The 15,279-nt window shown below is 44.3% G+C and overlaps 1 protein-coding gene across 13 annotated transcripts in view; it reads right to left on the bottom strand.

Annotated features, from left to right (window-relative positions):
- The window catches only part of ABLIM2 (actin binding LIM protein family member 2), a 144,467-nt gene extending 136,722 nt beyond the window's left edge, over positions 1–7,745 (bottom strand). For all 13 annotated transcript variants that reach the window (XM_054824035.1, XM_054824037.1, XM_054824039.1 and 10 more), the window contains exon 1: positions 7,552–7,745. In XM_054824035.1, the coding sequence (XP_054680010.1) occupies positions 7,552–7,567 (16 nt within the window). In that variant the 5' untranslated portion in view covers positions 7,568–7,745. The remainder of the gene's footprint in view (positions 1–7,551) is intronic.
- Positions 7,746–15,279: the final 7,534 nt, after the last annotated feature.

Genomic DNA, 15,279 nt, shown 5'->3' with positions numbered 1-15,279 from the left:
GTGATTTCATCCATGGGCGATGGATGCTTAGTGCTTCCCAAAGTCCCAGCAGTGATGGAGAAGCCAGATGTTCACACCAAACTCTCCGTCCCAGTCAAGGAGGGACTCTGCAGCTGCAGATACATAACCCGTGGGAGATGTCTGCATCTTTTAGACAACTGTTCAACAGATTTGTGGTACGTTAAACCCTGTTTCTCCACAGAGCCTGATGCAGGAGAGCTTACAAATGTTCATACATGAAGATGACACTAGTTTTTCTCCAATTTTCCAAGGCAGGAATGAGCCATCAAAACATGGCCAGGAAGACTTGGTTGGTAAATGGTCATACAAAACATTTGACATCAATCTGCCTGTAGATCTCTGTAGCAGCTCAACAGGAGCTCTGCAGCCACGCTTCACATACCTACAGAAAATGTTGGACCAGATGCCCAGAGGTCCAACTCACAGTAGGACAATCTTCAAAGTTAGGTCAGGTTGCTCAGGCATTTGCCAATTAAATTTTGAAAATTTCTGAGGCTGGAGATGTCCCTGGACACCCTCTCCCAGGGTTCAGGCACTCTCACTGTGATTTTTCTTTTCCTTACAACCAGCAGACATTTCCCTTGCTCCACCTCCTGACTGTTGCCTCTCACCCTTTTTCCACACACCTGTGAGAGGAGCTTGGGTCCATCTTCCCTCTACCCACCCATTAGGGGGCTGAAGACCACAATTCCATTCCCTTGGCCTTCTCTTCTCCAGGTGGAACAAAAGCAGACCTCTCCACATCTCCTTGCACGCCACATGCTCAGGGATGCACACAGCAGCTCCTCTCATCATGCTCGCTGCACGAACCCTGGTAGGATTTGGGGCTGGACTCTGTTGTCCAAGCAGGTGGGAAGGCCATACCTAAATGCACAGGCACACTTCTGTCGCTGCTCCGAAGCCAACAGCGGAGCGCAGGGTTCCCTTTAGCCTGAGCAGGGCAGGAGCCGCTGAGCACACCGAGGCTCAGAGCGCAAGCAGAAACCCTACAACTGGCACGCTCCGAGCCTGACTTACAGCCAGGTGAACAGACAGCAGAACGGAGAGCATACGTGCGAGCCGCAGGGGTGAGGTGCTGGAGTCACTGCCAGACACTCGCTACGACTCGCGGTGCAGACATACGCAGTCCCGGCTGTTCCCGAGTGCCTTGTATCCCAGTTACGGGATTTGGCTGCAAACCCTTTGCCATTCCCGTCTTCCCGTCATCAAGGATAAGAGTGGCAACCCGGCCCATTTCTACGGTTTCCTTCGGTCTCTGTGCCCTACACAATATGCAACCTTAAAGATCAGATCCTCTGTATCTGTGTTGCATCTAAAAGTGTAACCTAGCGGTTGCTTTAGTGCTGCTGGTATTGCAAAGACAAAAGAAACACCGGAGCAAGGCAAAGCCTCCAAGGCTCTGTAAAGCCAAACTTGTCAGCTGAACTCTATCAAAAATCCTCACCGGGCTGTTACAAGGTAAAGAACAGAATCAGCTGTTTGACTTGCAGATCCCAGCTAAGTTTGCAATACTGCCAACATCAACGGGAAAAGAGAGGTGAAGAATTTGTAAACAGAGCAAAGCAAACGAAAGTAACCGAGACGAAAATAAAGATGAAACTGTAACAACATTTTTCATGACTTCTAGAGCATTCACATCCTTTTAAACAGCAATATCTGCAGTAATCCGGGATTTATAAATGTACCTCAGTAAACTCTCTTGACAGAGGTAAAAACAAGACAAGCAAAAACTGAAGTGGTCTGTGATGAAGAACTCCCCATGTTAATCACTGCGTATAAGGCTGCCTCTTCATTTAGTGCCCCTTAGCGCTGCTCTGCAGGGAAGATCCCAGTCCACATTTAGACATCAACTAGTAAACTGCCTTAGGTATTACTTCGGAAATTCCCGGCTATCCATGAATCCTCAAGTCACACACCTGTGAGGGGAAGGAGGTACGTGACCTGTTTTCTAAAGTGACAAAAGCTCTTGCATGACAGGTTCTGTGGCTGCTTCTTCATATGATACGTATCAAACTTTAACTCCATATGTTGAAATCCTTGGTGAAGTAGAAGAACAGTGTCACAGGGATTCAATTTTACTTTGTCATCCTCTGAAACAGACTTGAAGGAACATAACTACTGTACGCTTAGTGCTCCACATTTACACTATATCCAGTTATTTCACTCCATAAACCAGTATGGGTGAGGAATTATTTTTTTTTTTCCCTCCTGAAGCTCAAATGAACTTGGCAAGAGGGAAGAGGAAGAATGTGGGACAATAGCATTTCATCCTCTTCTAAAGTATCAGAGACACGAAATGATAGAAGAGGTATGCGAAAACTTCCGAGGAACTGGATGCTGTATTTGTGAGCAGCTACTATACAGTAACAACCGAGATACCACACTTGTTTCTCACCTCCACCATGAGGAGCAAATGCAATCTGTTATTGCTTTACAATGACAGTGTTACTTAATTCTAAAAATAACAGCTTCTAAATAACAAAAAGAAAAATCCATATTATAAGAACATTAAAGCGTTTTTAAAATATCACTAATGATATCTTACAATTCAGGAGTGTTTATTTTCATGGCCAGCTGCATTTAGGCTTGGTTTTCCTTCACCTACAGATCAGGCAACTTGTCCTATAGGATCAGAAGAATCTCCAAAATAGAGTTATTGATCAATTTGACTAATGCCAGTTGAAGAATGATTTGCTTTTACAGAAAAAGGGAGGAAAACGGCTCCTAAAGCAGACCAGAATATTCACTGGAGTTTATATTCCTCTCACATTCCCTGTCTGAAATGGAAAAAATAACTAACCATGCTTCGTGTAAAACAATATTCCATCTAGATTTCAGAGCACGAATAACAACTAATAAGCTGTGAAAAAAACATTCCAACATTTCAGATGATAACAGTTAAGGACCTTGACACACTGCTAATGGATCTTGACACGGGGAATAATCTAAATTCAGAAATATTTGCCTTAAGGTTGTGTTCAAGGATGCAGACAGCGAGCCAGCAAATTGTCCAATAATCCCAAAGGCCCATCCGCTGCCCTGCTCGTGAGGAGACACAGTTCTGCCGGCTGTGCCTGCTCTCATCCGGGCACTTCAGAGCTCTGCTTCCAAAAGCCCCAAGCAGCAGAGCCCATTTCCACGCCAGTATGTTTAATTCATTCTTGTGAGTGCTGGATGCTCCGTTTGAGAGCCCAAGGTCTGAAGGTGAGTTAATGGCACCAGCAATCCTCTAGCAGGACTGGAAAACGCAGCGGTGAGCCCAAACTTAACAATAGTCGAGAGAGATGTTTTTGCAACACTAAAAATCTGGATTTGGGGGTCTGTGGAACATACAGGGGGAATGATTTGACAAATTAGGCAAAACTAAAATCAGGGTTTCCTCACCTATTGAATGTTGACCAACCCATTGCATAGATGAAGGTAAGAGAAGGAAAAGGTTACCTCCATAGCCATGCTTTAACTCATTTGTCAGTCTTCTTTACATTTCTTAGCCCTCTATGGTTTTATGACAAAGTTGATTATTGGGCATTAAGTACATAAGCCATTAATGTCCTGAAAAGCAAACCTGAAAGTTTAATGAGTTTAACGCTGTATTGAAACGGCAGCCAGATGTGTACAGATACCAGCCACGGAGGATGCTCGTTACTGTACAGATGCTGCACTGCAAACAGGTAAACTGGTAAGAAACAGAACTCACTCAGAAAGACAAATATCTGGGGTTTTAAAGCAGAATGAGCCCTTTTTCCAGAGATGTGCTGCAGCGCTGGGGCAACACGTGAAGGCCTGTGGCAGCCAGGATGTCCTGCAGTCAGGAGTTACCAGCTGATTGAGGCACTATCACCTGATAATCTCTTTTGACCTATTTCATCCTCTCGTAACCATGCTGTATGTTCTTACAATCCAAGAACATGATGCCATTTAACAGATGTTATACACTGAGCTGAAATCCTTTTCTAGAGAGCTGCAAAGAAGAATCTTCAACCAAAAACCTTAAAGAACCCTAAGATAATGCTTCCTATTTTTTACAATCGAAGAAATTCTATCCATTCCATGCAATTCCACTTCAGGGAAGAAAATACCATCAGGAAATGGTGTGTCATTGCTTATTTTTTCAGGGAAACACAGCTAAAATGGCAACGAAATGAAGTAGTTCTGCTCAATTACAAAACTTGGAGGATTGCACGTTATCATCTTCACACATTCATCAGCTGGAGAACTCCAAAGCAAGTCGACCTCTTGCTGCTCCTATCTTGTAATTCAGTGCTCTCTTCTACTAGTGCTCAAAATGAAAGTAAAACACTGTATCTAACTATAAAATATACTACAGTCTGAAACAGTCGTACGATTGTCTCCAGAGAGGATTGCTATTGGCATATTTGCATGTGAACTTTGAACAGGAATTAAGCATCTCCCAAGCAGAGTAGGACCCTGCGTGACCAACCTGCGTAACCTCTTCTGTAACCAGAATCACTATGATCCTGCTCCGTTTGGGCCGTGACACTCCATTAGCTGTTCTCTGATCCACGCAATCAAATTTTCCCTATAATATAATAGTTTAAAGACTAAATAGCCATGTGAATTTGTGTCATGACATTTAATTTAATCTAATCTAATTCACCTAGTATGTAATTAGCTCTGCGATTCCTTTCTCTTGCACTTAAATAATAGACACCATGTTACCCTATTTCTGGGAATTCATTGGGAACCTAATTTTCTCAATCTCATATTTTTAACCTGCTCTGCTCTTCTTGCTATGATTTCAAAATGGCAAAGACCTGAAATATTATAATAATTGTATTATAAACTCTAAAAAGTACATCTAGATTCCTAAAAGCACAGCCATGCCATGTAAACCTCCTAGATATAAAATGCAGTGAATGGACTCTTAGAAATAGTTTCAGCCAAGATCATTGGTAAGTATATGGAGGAAAATCATGTGTGGAAAAATCTAATTATAACATATGTAATAATGTATTTGAGCTGTGTTTTACTATGCCACATGATCATATGGTTTCTAGAATGAAAATTGTACCGTGAGTCTGGAGTCCATTAATACAGAATGATGTTTCAAAGTATGTATTATCAGGCCACTTTAAATGCTACTGTCTGTATCTATACGTTACAAACTAAATTGTGTTTACCAAATATACACATTTCTGTAAGTGAAGCCAAATCTTATGGTTAAGATGGCAAGGCAGGGTCACGGGGTTGCCTGAAACCCTCCTGATACTGACAGCTAATGATGTGTTGCATCAGCACAAGAGGGGGGACAGACCGAGCGAAGGTTTCTGGAGGAACAAGCACAGATTCACAACAGTTTATTCCATCTCAAGAGTAACGGGAAGAGCGGGGATTTCTCCTGGATCACCAAACAGTGCAGCAATTCCTTGAACCTTACGCGGGGCTGATTTTAATACCACATTGCACCCTTGTTTTCTCGGCAGAACCAGAAACATCCTTTTGTTACAGTAAACGCCAAACTTCGAATTACAGCCTTTCCACAGTAATTTTGGTGTAAATCTTTTGGAAAGTGATTTTAGTCAAATTGTGGCATTAAAATTTGCTGTACAATACTTGATGTATTCCATCAATGTAAATGGAAAATTTCCATTGATTTTGCAGAGTAGGTGTGGGCTTCTCACATTTAATTTATCGTAAACATTGAGTGTAAATTGTTTACATAGTCCAGATAGACATGCCAAATTGAAATTTGGAAACATCAAAGCTAAACCTATACCAAAAATTGATACTCCTAAAACTGCCAGTTATACTTTCAAATGAGAGCTAAGAACTCTCAGGGGTTTTTTTCCACTCTCTTTTTTCCCAGGATGTTATTTTTATCTTGGCACTGTTCATTTTTGCTATTTCATTTACACCATGTTTGGTGCAATTACTGAGATAGAATTGTGTCAAGTCTCCTCTGCACTAGGCTGCTATGCACTAACTTTTCTACTGAGTTTATAACTTCACAGTCTATTTAACTGGCATTTAGCATTTTAAATACTACAGGGATACAACTTCGGACTTCAATACTCCCTCTACCAGCCTCAGTTCGATCACTACAGAAATTAAACGTTTCACAGTCTTTCCTATTCTTCAGTTCAAACTTACAGAGGGGTAACTGAGGATAGGATTCTGTGCTGGAGTTTAATCATCTCCAACACAGATGTCACCATCTGCGTTAACCATCTCGATTCCCTTTAGAGACAGAGCACAGACTCAGGATTTCTAGCGCACGATTCAACTCGCCCTGCAATACACACTGACTCTGCTCTCACCTGCACCCCTGGACACCGGCCTTGGCCTGGGCACTTCCCCAGAGAGGACCGGCACGCTGGCAGCGCATGTTTCATCCACAGACCACGCGGGAACGTGGGTGATGGGCACACGTGGAAACATCGACACCTTCATCAGACATGAGAAAATGACAAACCAGGTTTTTAGCTGAAGTCTCTGGCAGGTGCCTGACCCCAGGTCTCGCACCGTTCTATCAGGGAGCTCGTTTTCCTCTTTGTTTGCACTAGGCTCTCATTTGGCTCGCTGTGAGGATGTGATATGATTAAGCATGTTGACATACAGAGTCACCACGTAATTGTAGCTGTTCAACGTCTCCCTGTTGTTGTGGCAGAGGGTATATTTAGCAGCTACAGTTACCCTCAGAAACGAAATACACAATCAACTCTCAAAGCCTCCCCCTTTCCCCTACGCACAACCCTGTATTTGCCTTAAAGACTGTAATATTTTGCGATCAGCTGTGCTCTGAAGTAACCACCCCCCGCCGCCACACAACACAGACGAATGCTGAATTGCTGGAAAACACGATTCCAAGTCAGTTCTCAAATTCTGCATGTATCACAGGATAAATTACTTTCCTATTGCCCTAGGCAACTGGATCTCTCCGGGTGGCACTCCTAGCTAGGGCTCCACGAACCCTCCGTGATTTTCACCACCTCTATCACCACTGTATCTCGGCCAGCAGAAAAGGCCGAGCTTTTAACCTAAATACCCCCGTCTGAGAAACCGCGTGCGCCCACCCCTGGGACGCCGGGCGGGAGGGGGGCAGCACCCCGCCAGCCGCCCTGACCCATATGCCGCCTACGGGGCCGGGCCGGGCCGGGCCGTGGGGGGCCGGCGGTGGGGGTACACAGCCCCGGGGCGCCTCCCGCTGCGGCCGGCCAAGCCCATCCCGCGGGGTCCCCGCCGGGGGTGCGGACGACGCCCGGGGCGGGGGCGGCACGGCCGGAGCATCGCACGGGGTCCCACCGCCCCGGCACCGCGGCGGCAGCCGCAGCTCCTTCCTCCCGCCCGGCAGCGCCCGCGGCTGCGGCTGCGGCTGCGGCAGCGACAGCTCCCCTCCGAGATACGCACACATGCACAGACGCGTATTTTCTGCCGTTAGCAATTTTCAGCCGGCTCCCCCTGCCCGCACCGCAACGTGACGTGACGGACCCCAGCGGGACAGCGGCAACGTCCCCTTCCGAAATACAAGGGGGGGGGGGGGGGGCTCGGCTGCCCCCCGCGCCCGCCTACCTGTGCCGGTGCTCATGGCGTGCAGGAGGGGCCGCGCCCGCCGCCGCTCCCGCCGCCGCCGCCCGTCACCGCGCCCCCGCGGGCGGCACCATCCCCGCCCGCCGCCGCTCAGCCCGCAGCGGGGCAGGCGGCGCCGCGCTCCGCCCCCGTCGGCAGGTGCCGCGCACCCACAGCCCCGGCTCGGCACGGCACGGCACGGCGCGGCGGGTACCTTGGGAAGTGTAGGCAGCTCAGCGCCGCCCCGCGCCGCCGCCCGCGGACTACATCCCCCTCCGTGCCTTGCTGCGGCCCGGGGGAGGCTCCGGCCCCGCCGCTTCTGCGGGCAGAGCTGCTGCAGCCCGCTTCCCCCCACACACACTCTCCCCCGCCGCACCAGCACAAACTTCCCCGCCGCCTCGGCAAGAGCCGCTGGCTGCTCTCACCCGCTCGCCCACCAGCTCTCCATCCAGCCCCCCTGTGCTCTGTGGGTGAGGTCGGCATTTTCCTGCCCTACTTGTGCCCGGTTCGTGTGATGCCCGAGCGAAGCAAACTGGCGCACAGGTGCTTTAGCATGTCCCCGAAACGGCCAGGGAATGACGATGAGGATGTTGGCGTTGTTCCTCGGCTCAGCCTTGCCTCCCGGCAGCGCTGCACCGCACAGATGTTTGGCAGCAAGTCTAGTTGTTCGGGGGGGAAGGTAGGGCTTTCTGGAGCAGGTGAACTCCCGCTGATCCTTCATATTTGAGAGTAGGAGGACACAGAATGTTTTATTAAAGCCAGCTTATTCAGTATTTCACCAATCTGAAAAATCTGCTATAGTTCTGGAAGAAAAAATGTTTTAAAAACCCCAAACCACCTGTTTTAACAAACCCAGAAGGAGCCAGCTGTAGTTACATAAGCGTGTTGTATTGCACAGCTCCTCTGGTGCCAAGTTCAGACTGGGCTCTGGGCAGCTTGGAGTTACAGTCACAGCATGAGGAAATAGGGGTGTGAAGACTCGCTTTGCATTTATATCAGCCTGCTTATCATGCGTTTTTCCACCAACAGTTATCTAAAGTTAAAACTTAACTAATAGTTGTAACCATAAAATCCTACACAGCTTTCCCATCCTACACCAGTAACTGAAGTGAGATGAGCTCTGTAGCAGTGCTTACGTGTCATGATTCGATAGGGAATCGTGATCCTCAGCTCTGTGTACATACAGCAGTACAGTATGGCTCTCATGTCATTTGACTGATGCAAACTGAGAGCCCCTGGAGATAATTGCTGCCCTTGGGATGAATGTGGAGCTGCCCTCAGAGATTCAACCCAGTTTCCCATTTCTGACAGTCACCAGCAATGGGTATCTGCTGAGGGGACTTCCCGAGCCAGTGTGTGTTCTTTGTTGTCCTGGTTTCAGCAAGGATAGAGTTAATTTTCTTCCTAGCAGCTGGTACAGTGCTGTGGTTTGGATTTAGGATGAGAATCATGTTGATAACACACTGATGTTTGTTGTTGTTGCCAAGCAGTCAGGGACTTTGCAGCTTCTCATACTGCCCTGCCAACGGGGAGGTAGGGGGTGCCCAGGAAGCTGGGAGGGGGCACAGCCAGGACAGCTGACCAAACTGGCCAAAGGGATATGCCATACCACACGACATCATGCTCTGTATATAACTGAGGGTTGGCCGGGAGGCGACGCAGCTTGGGAACTAGCTGAGCACTGGCTCCAGGTGGTGAGAAATTGTGCTGTGCATCCCTTGTTTTGTATATTCTTTTATAATCATCATCATCATTATCATCATCATTATTCTCTTCCTTTTCTGTCCTATTAAACTGTCTTTATCTCAACCCATGAGTTTTACCTTTTCCTTTTCAATACTCTCCCCCATCCCACTGCAGGGGAAGGGGGAGCAAACAGCTGTGTGGTGGTTTTAGCTGCCTGTCAGGTTAAACCACAACATCTGTATTGAAGAACCTTCCACGGATTTTCTTCCATTATCTTGTACGGCTGTTTGAACCCATGCACGCTTCAGGCAAGTACAGCATCATGTGTGGTGTGAAGAATCACCTGCTTTTGTTTTGAACCAGTTATTTGCTATCTTTATTTGATACCTGCTCATTCCTTTGTTAGAAGAGATAGGAAGCGTCATTCCTTATTCACTTTCTCTGTGTCACTCATTAATTTATCCTGCTCTATCAGATTCCACCCTTCACTCCTACTCTACTTAGTCATTCCTTAAAACCATCGACTTTTAACTTCAGTACCACACTGCTATCTGTCACTTTCTGTCATTTGTTTTGGAGTTGCATCATTGATTGTTTACCACCATGTTTTGCTAAGCGCTTTTATTACCTGCTTTCCATCCTGCAATCTTCTACCGCCTATTTTCCATTGACAGCTCTCCTCAGCTGCCCAGCAGTACTGAAGCATGCCAGCTGAGTTGCTGTTGGCCTTGTAGAACTTCATTAAGACACAGATGATGCATGAATATCCATGTTTGTTATGTATCGCACTAGCAGAAATGTGTAGAGCATCTCACCTGTGGCTGTGCAGCAGCGTCCATCTTGTCTGTTTTGCATTCACACCAATGAGATCTGGCTTCCACCATCACTGCAATGAACTATGTTTGCATCTAATAACCATTGTGAGTTCAAGGCAATCTTTCAGTGATGCTCGTAAGCCTGTGGCTATGCAGAGGTGTTGTTTTAAAAGCTAAATTAGACATAACTTGTTGTATTGAAGGTGGTGGGCATGCAATCCATATTGGATGTATTGACGAGGAAACTGCCTTGGGCTACAAGGCTGCTAGAAAACAGTTTGTCCTTTCTACTGAGCAGCAGTGAAGGAGGAGACTGCACTCTAAAGCCTTTGCTTATTCATTGCATTGAGAACCCCAGGGCTACAAGAGGATTTTGGAAGTTCTCTCTACCAGTCATGGAAACAACTGAAAGGCCTAGGTTACTACACAAATGCTCCAAGTGCCTACATGGCACCGGACTTCAGGGAACACTGTGAGAAACAGGTCATGGACTTCAACATTCTCCTTGTTCAGGACAATTTTACCTGCCAGGAGCTTAATTGGGAGACCTTGTGACCCAATGGAAAAGTCATATTCTGCCACCATTACTCCAACCAATGAACCAGGGAGTAATCACCACTTTCGAGGTCTACTACCTAGAAGAGACCTTCTCCAAGCTTATCCAGGAGACAACAGGTAGGGAAAAGCCCCACTTGAATGAAATTTGGAGGTAGTTTAATATCATGGATGGCATAGATAACATTAGCATTACTTGGGAAGAGGTCACAATTCAGTGTATAATTGGTCTATGGTAAAAATAGTTGCCAGAGTTTATTCTGAATTCCGTTGGATTTGATGTTATCCTTGCTCTCCAGAAAGACATTGTCTCTTTTGCTAAAGTAAGTTGGCTTTGATGACATTGATGGGAAAAACGTGGTGGAGTTGTTGGCTTCACGGTCAAAATGAAACCATCCAGAAAGAGCTGTCAAGAAGGTTTACAATAAATGATTTACACTGACCATCCAGTCATGGAAACTTAATTGGGAGACCTTGTGGAAGAGCTGAGATCTTTCAGGACAACGATCCATCCTGAGAATGGGTGGACACACTCATAGGGCACTGTAAGATTCAGTCTTGTGTTACCAATCCAAATCTCAGGCTAGCAGGCAGTCATCTCTTGATTTTTGTTTTTAAAAGCAATCAGCGTGTCCAGCCACTGCAAAGGCGGCTGAAAAGTCAGCTTCTAAACTGTCAGCACTTTGCACCACTTCTGTCGTTACTGGAAATTGAATTGGCACTTGACAATCCTGATGGTCCTGCTTCTTCCTCTGCATCCTCAATGTCATCCTGAATTCTTTTAAGAGCATCACTATTTTTTGGAAGAGCTTAAAAAACTCTATGCAAGGCAAAAAAAGTTTACTTTTTAATATACAAATGTTTTCTAACATTTCTTCACTAATGTTATTTGGACAGTGTTATGGAAGAACTTATTTTGCAATTTACTGTCCCTGTGCATTTAAACTCCACGTGTTTCTTAAGTCCATTAGTGCATCTTGCTCTATTAGCTCTATTGGGAAAAAAATCTTCACTATCTGTTGAATTGCTAACCATCCCAGTTACCTGAAATGCATCCTCGATGAGTAAGGGAACATATCTCAGATTTCCTTTTCTCTGCATCCAGGGAACAGATAGATATAGACAGGTTCTTACTCTGAGGGAAGCTCTGCCTAAATTCTGTGGTTTCCTGCTATGATTAACTTGGAATTATGTACAACTTCATGTAAAGGTAAAAGGAGTGAGTACTTTAAATGTAAAACAGAACAATCAATATAGCATATATTCTTTAATAGATATTAGAATTACACTTGACGGTATGCTTCTAGATGTTTAGTACACTGATGATTTATGGACTGACAAAACATATATGCTGTTGTAGCTCAAGCCACCAGAAAGTTTGGGGTTTTCTTCCCCTGTGTATTTAAGTGAAGTTAACCCCATTAAAAAGTATTTATCTTTCTTATTTTTTTTTATTACCTTTAAAATTCATATAATTCAACTGGAGTATATTCATTTAATAATACTGGCATTTTATAATTCAATTTCACAGCAAAGTTGTCATACAATATTTTCATTTACTGCTTTTCTTGAAAAAGTCCAGCTGAAGCAAGCACAAAGGATTGTTTCTAATATTTCTGAACTTTCCAACAATGGGGAGGCCATGGGCTTCCAGCACAATAAAATTCTTACTTTTATTTGATTGTTTGTCTGTAAAGCTTTTTAGGTCATTGCCAATTGAGTATGAAAGAGGTAATATTTTAAAAGTATCTCAGTGATAGAGGGTGCAGCAAGAGGGAGATGAACTAGAACTTCTGCACTGGAAATGAAGCAGAACTGTTGTCTCTTCAGCAAAAAAAAAATATTTGTGAAAACCTGTCATCCAGCCAGTTGCCAGAAGTGATTTACGTGCTAATCCAGAATATAGAAGACCACAAATTCAAGTAGTTGTTTAACCTGATGAAGGAAAAGAAGTTGGCCCTTGGCTTCATGTTCAAAGCTGACATAGTATCACAAGATATTTGGGTCAAATAGCAAGTTGGAGCGAAACCTAAAAGAACAATTAGTCAGTTTGTGGCAGCTATACTACTTGTCCAAATCCTTCTAAAAATGTCCTAAATGGATATCTCATGAAAAAAAAAAAAAAAAAGTCAGAATAAACCTTCATAAATGCGATTTCCTTTTGTAAATCCTGCTGTGCATATTTGTATATCTGCCTTGAACTTCTATTAGGTAGTCCTGAAAGCTGAGCTTAAGCTCCTAAGAAACTTTGGTATTTGTTTACTTTTTAACCTGAAATCTAATTATTAGGCTCATATTCACTCCAAGCTGCTGTCTTTTGGCAACTATTACATCTTTGGGAAGACAAAAAGTAATCTTACAATTTATATTAATTTATTTTGAAGTGCTTATGTTTCAAATGACAAATTATCCCTCATATGCGTTCCATAAATTTCCAGAAGTGTGTCATTTTCCTATTACTTCAAAAATAGTAATTATTTTGTATCATCACAGAAGAGTAAGAACCTGGCATGACATGCTGTCAGGACCCCTCTTTGCTTTTTACTGATTTTCTTTTGTGTGAAGAAACCTCCCTAAAAATCTGTATGTTAAAAACATTTCTACTTTGTTGTTGTTGTTGCCAAAATAAGCCTTGCTTGTGTTTGTAACCTGTTAGTGCCTGTGATAGTAGTTACCTCTCTACCACCTTACTGTGTTGTTTGTATTGATATGACATTGATAGTAATTAAAAGTAAAATCTGAAATTTCAGAAGAATAACAGACTAGGATCTTAAAATGAGATTCTGGGTATGGAAATAAATTGTCAACTATTCACTGAGGCAGTGTTGTGGATGGAGTCATGCACTTCACTCATAAGAGAGAAGCAACAATATACTTTATTGATATAAAACAGTGAGTTTACAAAGTCGAATGGTAAATGCGACAGTGGTTTAACAAGATTTGATGGCCAGATAATACACTTGGTTATTTCCTGCATAGAGGACAGGGTCAGACAAAACTGTCAGGGAGACCCTCCCATTGAGTCATGAGGTTCAGAAAGGGCCCCCTTGCTTTCTAAACTCCTTCTCAGAGAGGAGTCTAGGTGCAGCTGGATCCAATCCTGTCCCAGACTTGGTCAACGGTTTATGTCTAAAGGATTATATATGTGCAATCAATCCTTTCTATCACTTAGCTAAGATTTCAAAGTTTCGCATGCCATTAGTCACTTATCGAAGATCTGTTGCAGCAAGGAATCTCTCAACCTCGAGGAGTAACCTTGAGAGGTGTCCCCACTCAAGGGGAGATCCTGGCGTGCAGCCCACTGCCATGCAGGAGACCTCAAAGGGCTCCTGGGCTGCTCACTGTTTATGGAGTAAGATGATTGACTCATATTTGCGTACTGACTGCAGATGTTAGTTTCTTCCAAATTTGCCTTGAGCCAGACATTGACCAGCACTGTGGTTAGGTGGGCTCATTGCCATAAATTAGCCCTTGGCTATTGTGTTGTTATCTGTCTCCCCTGAATCCACTTTGAGCCAGATGCAGCCATCACGACCAGACATCCGTCACAACCAGACGCATCCATCACGACCAGATGCATCCATCACTACCGCCACTGGTGGTTATCGCTTGAGCAGGGTAAGAGGAAAAGGTCAGGTCGGGATGGGGGGCAAGCACACCGTCACAGCCAGAAGTACACGTTTATAAATAATGAAGCAGCATGAAGCAGCTGTAATGAAACTGTAACGTAGCACTATATTGAGTTGTCTGCACTGCCATATCGAGATGTCTGTAACAACTTTTATGCAAAGCTCCTCTCACACCGTAGGCGGAATATAAATATTGCATCAGCAGTTATAACTTAGACATCAGTTACCCATTACAAACCTAAATGCATTATGATCAGTAGGTCAAATAAAACTCCCAGGCAAACTTTGAAAACAGAAAGAATGAAATAACATCAAAGGGAACAATGGCTGAGGATGAAAGAAATCTTTGTTACAGTGAGACAATCAAGGACTGTTCTCTCATGTCAGCAGTCAGCTTTTGGAAAGTTGGTCAGAACAAATAAATTTTAATATTGCAGACTGCTGCATATTACAGGAAGTCTAGCAGGTAATGATTAGCATCAATATATAATTTATACACAAGAATGACAACCACCCTGGTTACAGCAATGACATGTGCAGAAATTTGAATGCAAAGGACGGTTTGGGGAAGAGCCAAGAGAAAGCATGAATAATATAAAAGTCACTACACTTGGAAAAACATTGGCAAAAATTTAATTTTAATTTGAGAACAGCAGATGAAGCTTGCACGGATTTCGGTGCAGTGTTACACAGTCTGCGTAGCCAGTGAGAGCTGTACTCGGACTGTAAACATGTAAATAATGTTGCGCTTTCTGTAGTAAACAAGCGAGAGCTATACTACTGTCCCTTCTGTGCCTGTTGCAGAGAGGTTAACGCTTATTAAGCATATTGTGATTTCTTGCAAATGTGACTCCTTGGAAAATCGCTCTTTACGTGAAGCTACATCTTCTCATGTCAAGTAGATGATACTCCATTGGCCCTGAGTCAGTCTAACCCTGTTTTGCAGTACAGGCTGATGTATGCCCATTTCCTGTTGCTTATCCTACATCGCATCTCTAACACTGTTCTTATGTAAAAAAAAAATAAAAAAATAAAATACAGTACCA

The sequence above is a fragment of the Grus americana genome, chromosome 4 (assembly GCF_028858705.1).
Source record: "Grus americana isolate bGruAme1 chromosome 4, bGruAme1.mat, whole genome shotgun sequence".
NCBI classification, from domain to species: domain Eukaryota; kingdom Metazoa; phylum Chordata; class Aves; order Gruiformes; family Gruidae; genus Grus; species Grus americana.
The sequence above is the reverse complement of the archived record's forward strand: the minus strand, read 5'-3'. Positions and strand labels throughout refer to the sequence as shown.